Source organism: Pholis gunnellus (assembly GCF_910591455.1).
Source record: "Pholis gunnellus genome assembly, chromosome: 14".
In the NCBI taxonomy this organism is placed as follows: domain Eukaryota; kingdom Metazoa; phylum Chordata; class Actinopteri; order Perciformes; family Pholidae; genus Pholis; species Pholis gunnellus.
In genome coordinates this window covers 5,014,250-5,032,967 of record NC_136541.1, presented here as the reverse complement: position 1 = coordinate 5,032,967, position 18,718 = coordinate 5,014,250, and the positions used below count along the sequence as shown (strand labels likewise).

Genomic DNA, 18,718 nt, shown 5'->3' with positions numbered 1-18,718 from the left:
TATTCTCAGGTTGGAGTTTCTCAAATATGATGATTTTCTGCTGTTTCATATTGTAAATCGGATATCTTTCGTTCTTTTGCTTGTTGGTTGGACGAATCAAGACATCCGATGTCACTTTGCACTCTGGGAACCTGTGATGAGCATCACTTCTGTCATTTTAGAGCCTTTGAAAACTATAAAGTGTTTTTAACACTTCTGACGGTTCTTTGCAACATATTTCAAGGGGAGAAATAAATGTGAGAGCAGTACAATTACTAACCCACAGAGGAGAGCTATGCGGTAAGGCTGCAATCAAACAGGAAAAAGCAATCGTCAGACACCTTATCAGAATGTGACAGCTGGCCAAGTGTGCCGGTGAAGGAGGGAACCTCCCATCCCACATGCTGATGATAATTAGACACACGGTATCTGCACAGGGCTGAGCAGCGAGTCCTGCCATCCCAACCAGCACAGCTAATCGACACTCTACATTACCCTGTGCCCCTTAAGCTTATCCCTGTTGATCCAATCATTTCTAAACTTGCTGTTGGCCTTAACGACGCTGAACTGATGAGACATCCCACCATCCGGGCCTGAAACAGTCTGTCAGTAAGGCAAAGTAATGGCAAAAATACAGTACAGCAATGTAAAAGCACTCGATTAAATGTCCTGCATTCAAAAATGAACTTAAATAACAGTACATTAATATTGTCATCCATTGTACTTAAAGTATCTAAAGTAGAAGTAGTCACTAGGCTGAATGACCCCTTCCAGAGTGTCAAATTATCATTTATCATATTTATTAATACTTGTGCAATAACCTGTCAGCAGTATTTCAATTTTGTAGCTGGTGGAGATGGAGGTACTACTACCACTAGAACTACAACTACAACTACAACTACAACCACTACCACTACCACTACCACTACCACTACAACTACAACCACCACCACCACAACTACAACTACTACTACTACTACTACAAATAATTATATTAATAATAATAATAACTATGTTTATTTCTAAAATTGTATCAAGACCTGGGATTACAAAGTGCTTTACAGAGAAAAATATAAAAATAAATAAAATACTCAGAATGTCATGTATAGCCTACATAAGAAAAGTAACCCATAACAAGTTTGATGAATTCATATAAACATACGTTACATACATTTTATTACACAGATACACTAACATGCATAAATTTGGTTTGAACAAGAATCATAAACTAATAGTAAAAGTAACTTCTAGCTCAAGTTTTGAAACCTTTGAAACCAGAAAAAGGGAACTAAATAAAACAATAAAATAAATGTACTATTGTTCCCTGTTGAAGCAGCCGTTGGTTACAGTTGAAGATTCTGACTCCTTCTGACTCAGTAGCCGTGACAGTTACAGTTTAACTGACGTTATCATCCAGCCCGTCTAGCTAACATTGTCAGGCATCTACTCTCAAGATGCCTTTGCCGACTCTTGTTTTAACTACAGCTGTTTGGCAATATTGTTAATAATTTGAGATGTTAATTTTGTTTTTCTGTGATCAGATGGCTGCTAACCAAGCTAGCCATTATGCTAACATTAGCTGTCTGATGCTAATGTGTTCACCAACTGTTCTTGTTGGGTATGCTGATGTTATGGAGCTCTTTCACTCTTTTAACCTCCTTTTGTCTACTGTATATGTTTACTTGATAAGTTATCGTTTCTTCTTGGTGTGAGGGAGAATGTAACTTTAACTAACTAGGCTATTAACAGTTACTTAAAGTATAGAAGATCTTCTCCCATTACATCTAACTGGAGCCACAGAGTCATTGATGGCCTCATGTGGAGGCCTCGTCCCTCCAGTAGTTCATCTGGGTATATGATGTGTACGTTTTCTTTGGTTTAAATGCATTAGTAGCAGCTTTTATGATTATGCTGTTGATTTAGTTACAGTAGTTAAAGTTCTATTCGAAGTAGGCTAAATGTATTTTAAGTTAAATTTCCTTTGTTGAATTATTTATTTTTGAATAGGACTTATGATGTCTAGATTAATATCTTTAGTTATAATTTTTCTTCTGTTGTCAGATGAACCAGTTGAACTATGTGATATTGAAAGATTGGACTGGAACTTTTGCCTCTGCTCAACTGTCCTAACAGACAGGTCATTGAATTGATAATAACCCTAGAACCAGACTAGCCTAAAGCCGAATCAATATTCCTTCAATCTAAATATCTAAATATTCTTCACTAAGTTATACTTCTGTGAATCCAGTTTTCTTGTTACTCATTCTTTTGACAATACTTTGGTCTAAAAATAACATTAATTTTACAGTTAACACTTGGAATGATGAAGGTACTTGCACATGACAAGGTAATAGAAAAAAACCATACTTTGGTGTTTCATTCAACCTATTTACAAAAGATTTAATTCAACAAAATGAACCAAAACACTGAAAATTAAGATGATCTTGAGTAAATAATGATGAGAATAAATATGATACAACATTTAAATAATGCCTTCTAAACTAAAAATAAAGCTGGTTTGAATTTAAATCAAACATAAGCTTGTTTGATGTATCTCATATTTTTCTGATTTGTATTAACTACAGATGTTTTATCGAATAGTTTTAAAATTGCTTTCAGAAAAGGCTTCATCCAACTGCTGCCTTCAACCTTTATTGGAAGTGTGTTTTGCTGGCAGCACATCAGTGATGCTATATGCATAATAAGGGTATGAGCACCTCATTACATCATGATACATCATGTAAGTTGTTGTAGTTACTCTCCATCACTTCAAAGCTGAAAACAAATTGTACTAAAAAAAGTTGTACAGCTGTACCTGCAGGGCTCGTTGTCGTTGTAACAGTGATTTATAATACAGCAATTTAGACTGATACACGGCCAAATCATTACATCCTTTTGCAAACATTACAAATTATGTAAATTTGACTGCATGCAGCTCCAATGTGGTTAACTTTTGAGAAGTGAATGGTGAACGAAGGAGATTGAGATTGTGCCAATAAATTAAGTTCACCAAATGTTTAGTTCACAAATTCACAATTTCTTCAACTGGTTTACATTTTGGTGATTCTTTAATTTTACTTTGAAAATGAAAACTTTAATCTATTGCATTTGATCCATTTACATATTTTATATATTGTGAAAGTATTTCGCATTTCAGTTGTAATTATTTATTTATAATATGCGCCGTTACAGAGAGCACTTGTTGGCAGTGAAAATCTCTCTTATACAATGCTAATTAAATATGTATATAAAAAGATCATGCAAGTATGAACTAAATGAGAATCTAAACATGAAATAGTGCAAGTTAAAAACTTTGTTGTTTTATTTATTAAAGATCTCTCTCAAATGTGAACGAATTGTTCTCTTTTTTTAACAGCTACAATATTAAAATGCAACATTTTGCTGATTATACGTCTTACTCAAGTAGCATTAATGTGTGACTTAGAGTGTTGTACTATGTTGTATTATCAATATTACTTACAACAATATTAGCTGAGGATATGAGTACTACTTTTTTGTCTTTTGTGGAAAATTTGTGATATGATTTTGGGCTATAATAATATTCATAGAATCCATTCTCTACTAATTCTGGCCTATTTTTGTCTTTAGATTGCTTTAAATGTATTCTATCAACCTAAAATAAGTAAAAGTAATCGTATACGCAGCTAATAAAGACTGATTTGTTTTCATTGTTTTATTATTACTTTTACTTAAGTAATCAGAGGACATCTAACTTGTAACTTTTGGCTATTTAAATAAAGTTGTATTGGGATTAATTATTTATTTACTTGTAAAGGTCTATTTAAATATTGTCTTTACGTCCTTCTTGCTTGTCAAACATAAACATGAACTTGTCTTTTTGTATTGCACAGAATCAAAACATATGTGCAGCTAATAAAGTGTAATTGACAAGGGATAAAGTTGTTGTTGTTGTTGTTTATTTTATTTAATATGGACATCACAGTAGCATTAGAATTGTAACATACATTTATGCACAAAGCCCAGATGCACTGTGTTAAGTGTTTGTAGCAAAATGCTAATTTACAACACCTGTCCACAGGAGGCTTTTTTTCTTTTTAAAAAGAAGTTTAAAATGGAAATAAAAAAGTTAAAATAGGAACAGAGAAAGAAAATATATCCACAGATACATACACAAATACAAATACAGATTCATACACAAAGTGCAAGTGTGGTTACAGGAGTGTTAGGTGTGAAAACAATGTTGTTTATCCTTTAGCCACGATTTAATACCTCTATTAAAAACATTAAAGTTGTGTTGCATTTTCAACTCAGTTGGTAGACAGTTCCATAGTGTTGCTCCTTTAACAGAGAAGACTGATTGTCCAAATGAGGTTTTGCGTAATGCAATGCGACAGTTCCCATTTACTGAGGCCCGTGTGTTCACTCTGCTGGTGTGCTGGTGTCTTGTGACGAATTCATTAAGCAGTGAAGGAGCATGACCATGTAGGCATTTAAAAATAAGCTTTAGGTTGGAATAGCTTATGAAGCTTTCAAAGCTGAACATATTGTGTTTTTGTAAGACCTGACAATGGTGCCACCTCATTGGTTTTTTATCCATAATTTTTAATGTCTGGTTATACAGTGATATGATGGGTTGTATAGTTGATTGTGAGGCTTGTGACCAGGTAGTGATGCAGTATGATAGGTGTGAGAATATCATGGCATGCATGTAGAGCTGGGCGGTGCTGAATGGCAGATATTTTCTAATGAATCTGAAGCAGTTGAGATTTGATTTAACTTTTTTGCTGATATTACGCACTTGTTTATCAAATCTTAGATGTGAGTCTAAGATGATTCCGAAGTACTTCACATTGTCAACCTCACTGATGACCTCATTATGTATTTCTACCATAAATCTTGCATTTTCATTTCGTTTACGTATTGAAAAACAAATTGAAACAGTTTTTTTTACATTCAGTGTTAAGTGAGAGGACTCAAGCCATTGCGAAACAGAATGTAAGGATTCAGTAAGCTGGTCAGCGGCCTTGCTAGATGTTCTGGCAGATGTATAAATAACTGTATCGTCAGCATACATTTGGCAGCCAACCCCAGGACAGCTCTCAGGTAGGTTGTTGATATACATGCTAAATAGCACAGGACCTAGAACTGACCCCTGGGGTATCCCTATGCTATTAGCACGGATGGTGGACTTTTCCCCATTGACTCTCACACATTGTACTCTTCCCCTGAGGTACGAGTCAAACCATTGTGAGGCATGATCAGAAAATTGAAATTTGGGACTACATTTTGACTGCAAAAATGGTACTTTTTGCTCCACTGCATTTATTTTATAGCTATAGTTACTAGTGGCTTTGCAGATTTAGATTATAATTACGGGATATAAATCAAAATAAATAATCATGATTTATTATTGGTTAAGCTTTCCAGTAGTACATGCAGTAATTTAAAATGATCTCCACCTTTACCAGCTGCAACATTAAAGTGAAGTACACATTAATGCATCACTTATTATTATCCAGTAATATATATTATTCTGAAATGGGCCATTTTGCCTAATGAGTGGGGTTACTTTTGGTACTTTTAGTTTATTTAAGATTTTTTTAAATGGAGGACTTTTACTTGGAACAAAGTACTTTTTAAAGTGGAGGTATAACTTCTTTTTTTTTACAAAATATATAAAATATGATTTAAAATATCTGGATACTTCTTTCACCACTTCATAGGCTTCAGTCTATCATATTACTCTTTGCATCTGCAAAAACCCGTTTTTGGTATCTTGACAGGACATCTCTGATGAGACAGAGAGATAGGGAGGGGGAGAGAGAGTCAGAGAGAGGGAGAGAGAAGGAGTGAGAAGGAGGAAGAGAGAGAGCGAGCAGCTGAGTCCGAAACAGAAGTGACCGCTAGCTTCATGTCAACCGTTACAGCCGTTACTAAACTAGCAGGAGCGGAAATCTTTACCCGGGGGAAGAAGAAGAGGGGGACACACACAGAGGGAGAGAGAGAGGGGGGGGGTCGCTTATGAAGGGACACTCCGGACTGTATTTCCTCACGTTTGAACCGACTGAATTTTTTATTTTTAAACCCATTTTTTCAAGCATCTCGGGAAATAAGAGCTGTAGGAAAAGGAAGGTTAGCTAGCCACCGCCATCTCCTCTCCTCTCTCCTCAGTCGGAGCCGTGTCTTCCACACACCATGGGGAACGCTGCCACCGCCAAGAAGGGCAACGAGCTAGAGAGCGGTGAGTCCCTGTTGTTTTGGCCTCCATTTGTGTCCTTATTTTGTGACACTTATCACACCTCCTCGAAGTATAGGTAGCTATAGCCTGTTTACAACACTTGAAACTGTCCCGACAGTAACGTGAAAGCAGTCCGTTATCCCACCAGCGGTACAAACACTCCATTTAGTTGACAATATAAATGCAGGAGAGTGTTTGTGTGTTTCTGTTTCTTTTTTTGCACGTTAAAAATGACTAAAGATGCCTATAGCTAAGTTAGCTAGTAGCAAGAAGACCCCGTGGATGTTGTGTGTTTTTTTTCTCGGCTGCAGTGTTAAACAGCCTGTTAAAGCTTTTCGATAAATTCCACCTTATCGATGAGCTCACGGGTTAAAAGGCTGTTTGCATGCCAACTGGAGCACAAGAGGGATCACGCTTGATAACCAGCTAGCCTTGCTAACTTAAGCTATGAGTGGGGGGATTAGCCCCAGAAGGCCCCTCTGTCATTTCATTGCCTCTTGATGGAGGTAGCTCTGCAGGCCTGCACGCACACACACACACACACACACACACACACACACACACACACACACACACACACACACACACACACGCACACATAGTTAGCCACGGCGTTGTAGTCGCTTCCTGTTCCTCTTAGGTAATGGCTAAAACGTCTCCAGGCGAGCATCACTTCATCATCTCCCCTGTGTTATCATCATCGTTAACTTTTGTGTATAACAATCAGGATGTGGGTCTTACTGTATGTTTAGCTGCAGCTCAGCTAGCTGAAAACTTTGCTCTGATGTTGTTAAATCTGCAGCAATAAACCACAAACCCCATGAGTAATTGTTATAAAAAGCTAATATATATATATATATTTTTGTATTATTAAATAAAGGCAGTGTGGGACTGTTTCAGCCTCGGGCTTCACTGCCACATTTTATTCTTGGCTACATAAACAAAGCTTTCCCTCTGTACAGCACCCTGACCAAATATGGTGAAGAAATGACAAATGCCCTCTTTCCATTCATAAAACTGGACCCACTGCTGTCTTCCCAGCATACACACACACACACGCACACACACACACTCAAACAAACACACTTGAATTGTGGGACTTGAGCCCCTTTTCTAATCTTGCTGTGGTCGAGGTCCACCAGGGCTCGCTTCTCACATTCAGCTCGTCATTGACCGGAGCAGCTTGTCATCAGACCTCCGTCAGAGGATAAGGGGTATTACAAGCTTTGAAAGGTTTGACGTAACTAGGCCTAGGCCTGTGTTACTTTACGCTTGTATACTTTGATGTGTGCAGCTGGTCATCATTGAGCATGTGTGATAAATCAGAAATGTTTCCCCTATACCTGGCTGTAAAGATAAAAGCTGCAGGTGTTTTTTTGTTTTGCAGAAGTCATTGCATTCGATGGCCTCAAATGAGTCACTTTTGCACAGAAATTGTCAACTACTTTCATGTATTTTTTATAATCTTAAAACGCATGCAGAGTACCCGCTTTGTTTGTTTTAAGTACTGGCACTTTATGATGCAGCGAATACCTTCCTCTTGGATTTATTGACCTGTTGAGAGAGACCAGGCACAGGGAACAGTGCCAACCAGAGAGCCTCTCAGACAGACAGATGATCAGATCAGCAATAGTTCCCATCCTGCCAAGCATTTCTTTTGAGTGTAACTATGATGCCTAGATACTGCGTACTGTTAAACCTGTTTAAGCTGACACCGGGCCCTGAGCTGCAGATTTGTCTGGAGTGCAGCCACTCTTGACTAGACAACGTGGTTTACCCACACTGCTGTATATATACACATACCAGAGTACCTGTGTTTACTGTATATAGCCGCCGTTAGCTGGGACAGTTAGAGCAGCACCTCGGCAGTCTCGCTTGCACAGCGAGATTAAACAGCTGCCACCATGACACATATTTTATTTCACCGTGCCCATGTGTTGTGTTTCACACTGGTGTAACAGAACAGGCTGACATAACCCAACCAAGTTATGCTTGTCTGGATTTTGGCATTGCTGTCAGGAAGGGTTGGAAAGCTCTGCTGGCTTTGGACCATTTGGTCCCTGAAAGCACAGTTGTGTGTACAAAGATACCTCCTATTTATTTTAACTGTTACAAGTCTCTGTGACTGGAGGAGGGATATTAAGTCATTGTAGATTTAATTTTTTGTCATTATCAATTCATCTGCGGGTTATTTTCTTGATTAATTAGCTCTACGATGCGTAGGAATGATTGTCGCTTCATCGATTAGTCGGTCACCAGAAAATGAATCAACAACTATAATATGATTGATTAATTATGTCATGTTTCAACTGCCAAACAATTGATTATTCCAGCATCTCAAATGTGAATATTTGCAGATTTTCTCTGATTTACATCATTACAAATGTAATATCTTTGGCGGTGAGGTCGGCTGGTATCATCATCTTTGGTTCTGACAAACTGTTCTGTGTTGGACATTCTGACCTTTCATATAGAGAATGAATAATCAATCAAATAAAAGTCAGGGTAATCAATAATGAAAATAGTTGTTAGAAAGAAAAGCAGCAAATCCTCACAATCAGGAAGCGGACACTTGGATGCTTGTAAAATGAATATAGCTGTGGATTGATTTACTGTCGATTACTAATTGTTTTAGCTCTATTTTTCTCAAAGCAGTCATCATGATATGATATTTTACTACCGGATTATTGCAGAAAATAATCTCTGTGGCAAACAAACCTTTATGATGCATGTCATGAACGCTAACCACAAGGCCGTAAAGGCAGACTAGTCGGCCTGATGACGTTTTGTAGTTTTAGGGACGCATGAAAGATTAAAAATTCACGAGAGGGGTCTTTACTGACGTGTTTCATGTTGCGGAACAAAACATTAACATCGCTTAAGCTTGTGTTTACCACAGACCTTATTTTAAGCTTCTAACTAAAACCAGATAAAAAAACCACATTGACTTCAAGACGAGGGAACCGGAAGTTTTCGTTCTCTATTTTTCAAAACTATTTTCGTGAGAAAAGTGGACAGATTAAGGTGCAGGTCCTCATCATAAGCTTCAGCAAAGTGTAAAGCTTTGTAGAATAACGCAGTGTTCAAATGTTTTGTTCTCCAGAATGCAGCGTTATCTTGTCCATCTGACCTAATATGCTCCAATGACTTGCTGCTACTTGGCGTTTTGGTACACCTGTTCTTCATTTATCTCAGCAGACAGTCAGTCTCCGGTTAAATTCCTCTGGCGAATGTCAACTCTGTTTTCATACCTGTCGCTCAACCATGTTTGTTGACGTGTTATACCTGTTGTTATGTACATGAACTCTATATTTCTCTCTGTCTTTCTCTTCCGTATCATCCCATCCGTGTGGGTGATTGTTCCTGCAAAACCGTGGCGATCAATAGAGACGTTCGGTATGCTCATTCCTCCAAAAGATGACCACAGCGCCATTGGTCTCATTGTGACTACTTGCTAGATGTGCTTGCTTTTTATTGTGTGCTTTGATAATAAGTCCGTGTTTTTGTTACCCACATTCTCTCAATCTGGATTTCACATACATTGGTTTGTCTTTAATTATAATTTTTTTTAATGCTGTGTTTAATAGCCTTCTCCTCAACTGTGTCAAGTGATGCACAAGATGCTCAGATAAACTTACCCTGTAATTCTGAGTGTTGTGTTGTGTGTGGCCCCTCTTCCCTTTTGAACAAGGCTACTAAATACCAGTAACAGATTTACTGAGTGTCTTGGCATGCATCACTAGTCTGCCTGTCCTGAATGTTGTTGTCTTGTGTTTGTTTTGTCTCATCTTTAGAACAAATTGTCATATGTTCAGTATCCCATTCTAATGTATATCCAGATGAGAGTTGACTTTGCCCATGTTCTTCTCCGTTGATTTACAGTTTAATTTACATTTCCCTCAATTCTTCCTTTCCCCTTCTAGTACGATATAGCATTTGGTCTTTTTGCCAGTTTAATCTCAAACCCGATGTGTTTTTATTAACAATAATTCAGTTTGTTTCACCAGACAAGAGCTAACTGTATCTGTCTGTGCTCTCTCTTTCTTTTTGTAGTGAAAGAGTTTCTAGCCAAAGCGAAAGAAGATTTCTTACGGAAATGGGAATCCCCACCACAGGTACGAAAGATGAAAACGCTCATATTTTTGGTGGCTGCGTCCACAGAATAAACTAACGCGCTGATGTTTTCACAGAGCACGACGTGCCTCGACGACTTTGACAGACTAAAGACGTTGGGTACCGGCTCGTTTGGAAGAGTCATGCTGGTGAATCGCAAAGGAACAGAGCAATACTTTGCCATGAAAATACTGGACAAGCAGAAGGTCAGTGGACGCAGGTGTCCCGCCTCATGGAACATTGTGAAATACATAAAAGTGTTATTGACATGTGCTGTTAACACTTAACACCTTCATATCTCCCTGAAGTTACACAACGTTAAAGCTTGTTCTTGTTGACTATTAAGGGACCCAAGTTAAATAAATAAAGCACTAGAGGCGGCCTTTCCTTTCTGTGGCTGCTATCTCTGCTGCTGCAGTGAGTGAGATTTAGCCCGACAAGGTCCTCTTATCTCTCTTTATCTTTCAGGTGGTGAAGCTCAAGCAAATAGAACACACACTAAACGAGAAGAGGATATTACAGGCTGTGAGCTTCCCCTTTCTTGTCAAACTAGAGTATGCGTTTAAGGTACAGTGGGCTTTTATTTTTTAGTAATTTACGTTAATTTATACAGTTATGAAGCGTGGTATAAGTGGGCTTTTTAAACTTTGTTTTTTAGGACAACTCCAATTTGTACATGGTGATGGAATATGTTCCAGGAGGAGAGATGTTCTCACACCTAAGACGAATCGGAAGGTTCAGGTTTCTGTGTCTCACTATTAAAGTCACGCATTATTTCATCTTTTATTTCATCTGTGTGTGTGTGTGTCATAACCACACTTTCTCCCTCCTCTACAGTGAACCACATGCACGGTTTTATGCCGCCCAAATAGTGCTGACCTTTGAGTACCTCCATTCACTAGATCTCATATACAGAGATCTGAAACCCGAGAACCTGCTAATCGACCACCACGGCTATATTCAGGTGAGCTGGAACAACGGAAAAATTAATACGTAACGCTGCTCCGTCTTACAAGTCAACACTTGGGCAATGTATTTTATGTATATATATATATATGCTCCTTAAAGGTGACAGACTTTGGATTTGCCAAGAGGGTAAAAGGCAGGACCTGGACGTTGTGTGGGACACCGGAGTACCTGGCGCCAGAGATCATTCTCAGCAAGGTAAGGAGTTTTTTTTAATCTTTTTAATGTCTGAACAGAGAGATTGTTTGATATTTTCTTTTGTCACAATGTTCACTTTCCTGTCTTTGTGCTCAAACCAAAACTCCATCTTTAAAGGGCCAGCGTTTAGCATTTCAGGGGATTTATTGGCAGAAATAAAATATTCAGAGGCTCGTCTTGGAAAATCTGCAACCACTAGATATATTCAAATCCTACACACTGTCCCTTTAAACACATTGCATTTTTGGGAGCAGATTTTAGTTTGGTCGTATTATTTTTTGTTCCTCTGAGAGGTGATTGGTTAAACATGGACCGTGTTTAATAACGTTGAGGTTTTCCAGCACAGCTACAAAAGAGTTTAAAGCAGATAAGATGTCACGCTAGTTTAAGTGTCTTTACTAAAAGTCAGGCTTTTTGCCTGACCAACAATCATACGGGACAAAAGTCACTCTACAACACCAAGAGGCACCATTTTGTTTAGTCCTTTGCATCAGTAGATAATCAAAGTAATGCAGAACAAACATTTAGGTAGAAATGTACGTCGTAGTAAACTTACTCCCTTGTTCGATGTTAGCCAGTTGGGAGGTTTGAAGTTCCCTCTCAAGGTTTAAAGATGCCTTCACAATGAAGTTATACATCATTAACAGAAGTACCTCTCTCAAATCTTCGTAGGGCTATAATAAAGCTGTGGACTGGTGGGCCCTCGGAGTCCTCATATATGAAATGGCAGCTGGTTACCCTCCATTCTTTGCAGACGAGCCAATTCAGATCTATGAGAAGATTGTGTCTGGGAAGGTAGGCGGGCATTTTAAATCTGGAATGTGCTTCCTACCTGACGGCTATAGTTGTGTGTAGAAAACTCAGGTTTCTACTGCTAGGAGGAAAAAACTTTATTTCTTCTTCTTTGTAGGTACGGTTCCCGTCCCACTTCAGCTCCGACTTGAAGGACCTGTTGAGAAACCTGCTGCAGGTGGATCTGACCAAACGTTTCGGCAACCTGAAGAACGGAGTCAACGACATCAAGAGCCACAAATGGTTTGCCACAACAGACTGGATCGCGATCTACGAGAGAAAGGCAAGACACATACACATTTAGTAGTGACACCAAACACTGTGACCCCTATAAGAAGAACACAACAAGTTAATTAGATATTGATTTACTGGGATTGATTTTTCTTTTTTTTGCTAGTTGTAAAAATTCCAGTTCTGCTGGCTGTGAGCCATCGGTGCCAGAAGCCATTTTGCAGGATGACAATGATAATGGAGTTCTTCGATTAATCAAAGTAGATATTTTGCTCAGGCTTGACTCTCATTGATCTGTTGATCCTGTTTAACTCATTATACAATCACAATACGGTTTTATAATCTGCACACTGGTTCTTTCTGACGATTCGTTTTATTGCCCTGATTCAGTGTTGCCCCCATGCTTTGCAAGAGTTGGTTGCACAATAGCTGCTTCCATCAGACACAATGTCGTGTGTCTGTTTACAGCCTCTGTTCAGTGAAAAGAGTAGATTTGCTTCTTGAATATTGCTGTATGACAATGTCAGGCTGTGGTTTTATTGCAATAGGCTGTTTTAGACCCATTTTCACTCATTTTCTTTTTTGTCTTTACAATGAATATTTTCATTATTGACAATTACTTAGTCTATAAAATGTTAAAGATAATGAAAATGATTTTGTCCGACCAACAGTCGTAAGCCCAAAGATTAAATTAACTTTTTTTTTTTGTTATTAAATGAAGTTTAAGGCTTGATAAAACATCCACATCTGTATTGATTAAGTGATCAGATTCATTTTATTTATCTGCAAATTTTGTACAAAGATTTTTCATTTATAATGAAATAACGTTTTTAGGGTTAATGATGGCAAACCTTGAATTCGTCCAAATTTTAAAGACATTTCATTGTCCTGAACTTTGCAAAGGACTTTAGGGGTGTTTAAGTGGATCGGCCTGCACACAAACCAATCCATGTACGTGTTTGATTCCCAGCTGAAGACCGATCCTTCTGTATCTTTCCACCTTCGTCGTCAAACACACTGCATGTTTAGTAAATACAGAGTTGAGGGAGGTGGACGGACAACTTTAGCCTCAAAGAATACGAACATTGCTTTGTACTGGGTACCGACTGCTCACAGAAATGAGACTTTAACCTGAGAAAAATAAGTAAATGCTGTATTGTAGCCTTTTAGAGAAAACAGAATCACAGCAGAGGGGCTCAAATGCAGTTTCATATAGTCTGCTAAATGTAAAGCAATCGCAACATAATAAGAAGAAGGTATCAGTATAATATTAGGACTTATCTGCAAAACGTTGAACTTTATAATTTAGCTAAACAGCTGGTAGAAACAGAGGTAAAAATATATTTGTAATTCAAAACCAAATGTCTTTTTATGCTTGAGATGAAGTAGTTTGTACAAAGCGTCGTCTGAACCGGTTAAAGTGTTTATAGCTGTTTCAGATGGTGACACTTGAAGGCGGGATGAAAGGCCGGCTGTTAAATGGGGATTCAGGCAGTATGTCCTCAGAGAAAGTCATGGTGTAGCACAGCTGTTATTCAAACAGGAAAAGTGGTGAAGCTGGTTGTGTGAATGAAATGAAAGCTTGAGTGAGAAGTTCAAATCCTGCATACTACGTTATCTTGCAAATAACTGCATGAAGTAGGCTTGATTGTTGGACCCACCCTCCCCCGATCCCGACTTTGAAAAGGTGTGGAGGGAGAATGTTTCGTTTAAATGATTCTGCCCCCTTTAATCTTTTATTCAGTGTATTTTAGCATCATTCATTCATGCCAGTTGGACTTTAAGGTACGTTGCTGGAAGCTGTTTGTGTCAGTTTTTCTGTTTGTCCTTCATCAGAGAAATAATCACTTTCCTTTCGCTGTGTGTTCTTTTTCATTGGCAGTGCAGATGAATAAGTAAATAATGATTAAATAAATGTAAATCCTGCCTCTTAAAGTATGTTCTCTTGTTCTTGCAGGTGGAAGCCCCGTTCATACCAAAGTGCAGAGGCGCAGGCGACACCAGCAACTTCGACGACTACGAGGAGGAGGAAGTCCGTGTTTCTGAAATGGAAAATTGCGGGAGGGAGTTTGCCGAGTTTTAGGATGCGAGAACATGGATATATCAGGGAAATAAGGAAATAATAAAGATCTTTGCACTCTTCTAAAGACTTGGGATGGAGCAGAGACCATCGTTTTTCAGATCTACTACATAGTCCCTTCATTCCATACGGCTGGATGAGGTCGCCATGATCCTTGGGTGCCGATAACCTCTCACTGTCACGTACACCTGCGTATTAAAGCAGACTCACCACTTTTTTCTTTTTTTCCTTTTTTTGTACCTACCCACCGTTCTTTATTTTATTTTTTTTACTTTGAAGCAGTTAGTCTTGGATGTTGTTATCCCCTTTTAAAAAATTGTGATATTTTTCAATTTATGAGGAAACACTAAGACTACGGCCAATAAGAGTCCACACATTGTAACTGACTCGTCTACGGGAGGTTGACACACACACACACACACACACACACACACACACTCGTGTGCGCTGTAGGCTGCTCCCTGTAGACGTCAGCGGTGTATATTTAATGATCTGTTACGAGTCCACGTCACATTGGCTGTTGTAAAATTCTGGCCAGCTTTCAGAGGTAGCATTCGTCCTATGTGCATATCTGTCCGTTTTTTAAGACATTTGAACACGTTGAGTTTTGAAAGCATGACCAAATAGAAACTTTGGGTGACACAAGAAGAGAGGTCCTTTCTTTGCTTTTTGCCTAGAGAGCCAAATCCTCAGACCCCTCCTACACACACACACACACACACACACACACAAAAGCATCCATTCACCGTCTTCTTGGTATTCTGATCCAGGCATAGCAAGCAATCGCAGAAAATGACAAACCTTGTTACGTGTAAAATGCAAATCAAGTTGTTTGTTTGATCCTTTTGGGATCTGTCAGTTACATGTTTGTCATTTGGTATCTTAACTATTCTTTTGTCGCTGTGTCTTAACATTATAGTCATATTGTCCCTAGATTTCAGGTCTGCTTATAAAGACCCTTTGTTATGAGTCTGTGGAACAATGTGACTTTAGTAAATGCAAACGAGTGAAGTGAAATCCTGTTGAGGATTTTTGTTGAGTGTAATGTTAAATCGAGAAGGTCGGTGTGAAAGCCGCAACATTGTCAGTAAAACCTTTTTTTTTTTTTTTAAGTACATCATTTGTAATGTATTAAATCAAAGATGTTTTAAATCTTAAGAAACAGGAACGCAAATCTGCATATTTACCGTATTTTCCCTGTTGCCCCCCCCCCCCCCCCCCCCCCCCCCGAAAACAGATTTCTTTGTTTCATTCTTATCAAAGAATGTAGATTTGCAACTTATAGGTATGCATATTTGAAGGCTTGATTTCAAGGTACAGTTTTCCTCACAATACACTGGCTAAAATAAAGACTGCTCCTTTGTATCACATGTAACCTTGTTATTGTTCAACTCATTACATCATACATATATACATTGTTTCATATATGTTTTTATTTATACACATTAGAGATGCTAATAAATTTTATTTTTAAAAGTGTTGATGTTGTGTAACTCTCCGTGCATTGTGACTATTGCCTATCACTAGGTTTGAATTTAACCACAAGTCCAGAAAAGATAAATGCAATAAAGACACAGACTAGTATTTACTTGATGCGGGGTAGTTGACCTTAATGTGTTGTCCAGGGATTTCCATGGGTCATTTTGTACCAAAACATCAATTTTATCATATTTTTCACACAAGGAGGTTCAAAATTGTACCCCAGTCGACCAAAATATATTTTATTTGCACATAAAGAGTTACATAAATACGACAACTTAATACATTCTTATTTTCAGACCATTTTAAATGTATTTAATTGTATTTATTTATTACATTTCTTACTACAAAAACATGCATTCCCATTTGTAACATACAATCCGAACGTATTACATTTGGACCTTTTCTCTTTCCGTAGTCCTCCCAGTGAGCGGGTGTATGGGTAATGTAGTGCATCGGCAGACACGTGGGGCGTTGCGTTGCTGTTCACCCGAACGAAGTTTGCGGAAACATGGCGGGCCTGGAGCTGCTGTCGGACCAGGGATACCGTTTAGATGGAAGAAAAGCCTCAGAGCTGCGGAAGGTTCAGGCCCGCATGGGTGTGTTCGCTCAGGCCGACGGCTCCGCGTATTTAGAGCAGGGAAACACCAAAGCTCTGGCTGTAGTCTACGGTCCGCATGAAGTGAGTAGCGACGGATGGACGGGCCGGCTAGCCAACAGTTAACCGCACACATTTATAATAGCGGTAAAGCAGAGCAGTCTTCATTAGACCCGAGTGGGTAAATATACGGTGCATGTGTTAGAAGAGGGTTTGTTATTTGCATGTGTCCAAAGGAAATGTAGTTCAGAGTAAAAGCAGGTTTTTGTTGTTGTTGTCTTGGACAGTGTGTTAACACTTCCCATAATGCATTCATGCATCAATGCATATTCATAATTTTTTATTTATTTATCTTTTACTATGTATGTTATAACTACAAAATACACCCTCCTACCGTCTTTATTGGTACAATGTAGTACAACAGCTCAGCCAACTTATTGTACCTTTACGAAGTTTAGATCAAACTTTGTGTGGAGGTGTTACTTCAAATATACTCCTGAGGTCGTAGTTAGGTGTTGTATTTGATACATTATGTTGAAACGTGTTTATAATCTCCCCCCCCCCCCCCCCCCCCCCCTCGTGTTTTGTAAATGGGGTGGGCAAATATGATTAATATCAACAAACATAAAGTAGTCCAGCTCAACACCTCTGCCAATCACTACCCCATTAATAGACATACAGTTAAACTAAGTATTATTATCCTTGTCAAGGTAGAATATGGCTGCGCTGTTGTTTTGGATTGCATTACATTTTACAAGTGTACCTAATAAAGTGTGTCACAATGTGGCAAATGAAATAAAAATCCCATTTATTATGCTGAAATTTATATTTAACGCAATAAACTGTGTTCCAGTTCACTGTAATTTGCCTAAAATCATTAATTTGGGCATCAGAATTTAACATGATATACTACAATTCACATGAGCTGGTTAATGACCATATCAAATCACCAATCAACCCCTAGATACGAGGTTCACGCAGCTGGCTTCGTCACGATCGAGCTATGATCAACTGCCAGTACAGCATGGCCACATTCAGCACAGGGGAGAGGAAGAGGAGGCCGCACGGGGACCGCAAGTCTACTGAGATGAGCCTCCACCTCAAGCAGACGTTTGAAGCCGCGGTGATGACCCAGCTCTACCCGCGCTCTCAAATAGACATCTACGTCAAGGTAGACGTTGAACAGTGAGGGGTGGATTGGTGGTGTTGGGGGTTTATAGTGTTCCCCATCTTAGGCACAATATTAATAATGATAGTAATGATTCTTTCCACACAGATTCTGCAGTCAGACGGCGGGAACTACAGCGTGTGTGTGAATGCTGCCACTCTGGCGGTGATTGACGCCGGCATCCCCATGCGGGACTACGTGTGCGCCTGCTCGGTTGGGTTCGTGGATGAGACGCCGCTCGCTGACCTTTGCTATGCAGAGGAAAGCGGAGGAGTGAGCTCGCTGGCCTTGGCGCTGCTGCCCCGGGGCGGGCAGATCGCTCTGCTGCAGATGGACGCCAGACTACATCAGGATCACTTGGATGCCCTCATCGAAGCCGCCATGACAGCTTGTAAAGGTGTGAGCAAGGTGCTGGATGAGGTGGTGCGACAACATCTCAAAGAGGTTTCTGTGCTCTCTGGAGAGTGATGCATGGAGGAGGAGGAACATCTAGACTGTGGTTTTGGTTGCAGACTGGAAAAGTGTTATTGGACCGAATGGAGAGGAAAGATGAGAGAATCTTGGAGTGAATGTTTTTTTTTTTTTAAGTATTCATGGCATTTATACCTTTGTACAGTATATGTGTGAAGCTAACAATAAATTTGTCAACCCTGCGTCATGTGTGTGTTGTTTGCTCATTTGTCAGTGGTTGCGTTTAAGGTACTTAGAGGTTCAAACCTTAACGGGAGCCACCATGGAAAATCTACAAAATATGAATATAACAATATGGAGTTATTCATGTTTTAGAGGCTTTAAATGTGTGTACATTAGCTTTGTTTGTTAAAAGTAATAAAACTATTGTAAGAATTCATTTTTGAAATGCAAAATGCAGCGCTGACATCTGTAACTGGAAAA

At 39.0% G+C, this 18,718-nt stretch overlaps 2 protein-coding genes across 3 annotated transcripts; both read left to right on the top strand.

Annotated features, from left to right (window-relative positions):
• The first annotated feature begins 5,967 nt into the window (after positions 1-5,967).
• prkacbb (protein kinase, cAMP-dependent, catalytic, beta b) lies at positions 5,968-16,058 on the top strand. 2 transcript variants are annotated; one of them, XM_079172734.1, is made up of 10 exons: positions 5,968-6,202; positions 10,253-10,314; positions 10,390-10,518; positions 10,781-10,879; positions 10,971-11,053; positions 11,150-11,276; positions 11,381-11,476; positions 12,149-12,271; positions 12,387-12,551; positions 14,457-16,058. In XM_079172734.1, the coding sequence occupies exons 1-10, from the start codon at positions 6,157-6,159 to the stop codon at positions 14,580-14,582; spliced, it is 1,056 nt and encodes a 351-aa protein (XP_079028860.1). In that variant the 5' UTR covers positions 5,968-6,156; the 3' UTR covers positions 14,583-16,058. The 2 variants fall into 2 exon arrangements, with proteins under 2 accessions (XP_079028860.1, XP_079028859.1); XM_079172733.1 differs by having other exon boundaries at positions 10,971-11,276.
• Positions 16,059-16,548: 490 nt separating this feature from the next.
• exosc4 (exosome component 4) lies at positions 16,549-18,477 on the top strand. Its single transcript, XM_079173699.1, has 3 exons — positions 16,549-16,740; positions 17,621-17,827; positions 17,933-18,477. Exons 1-3 carry the CDS (start codon positions 16,570-16,572, stop codon positions 18,290-18,292), a joined length of 738 nt encoding a protein of 245 aa, XP_079029825.1. The 5' UTR covers positions 16,549-16,569; the 3' UTR covers positions 18,293-18,477.
• The last annotated feature ends 241 nt before the right edge of the window (positions 18,478-18,718 follow it).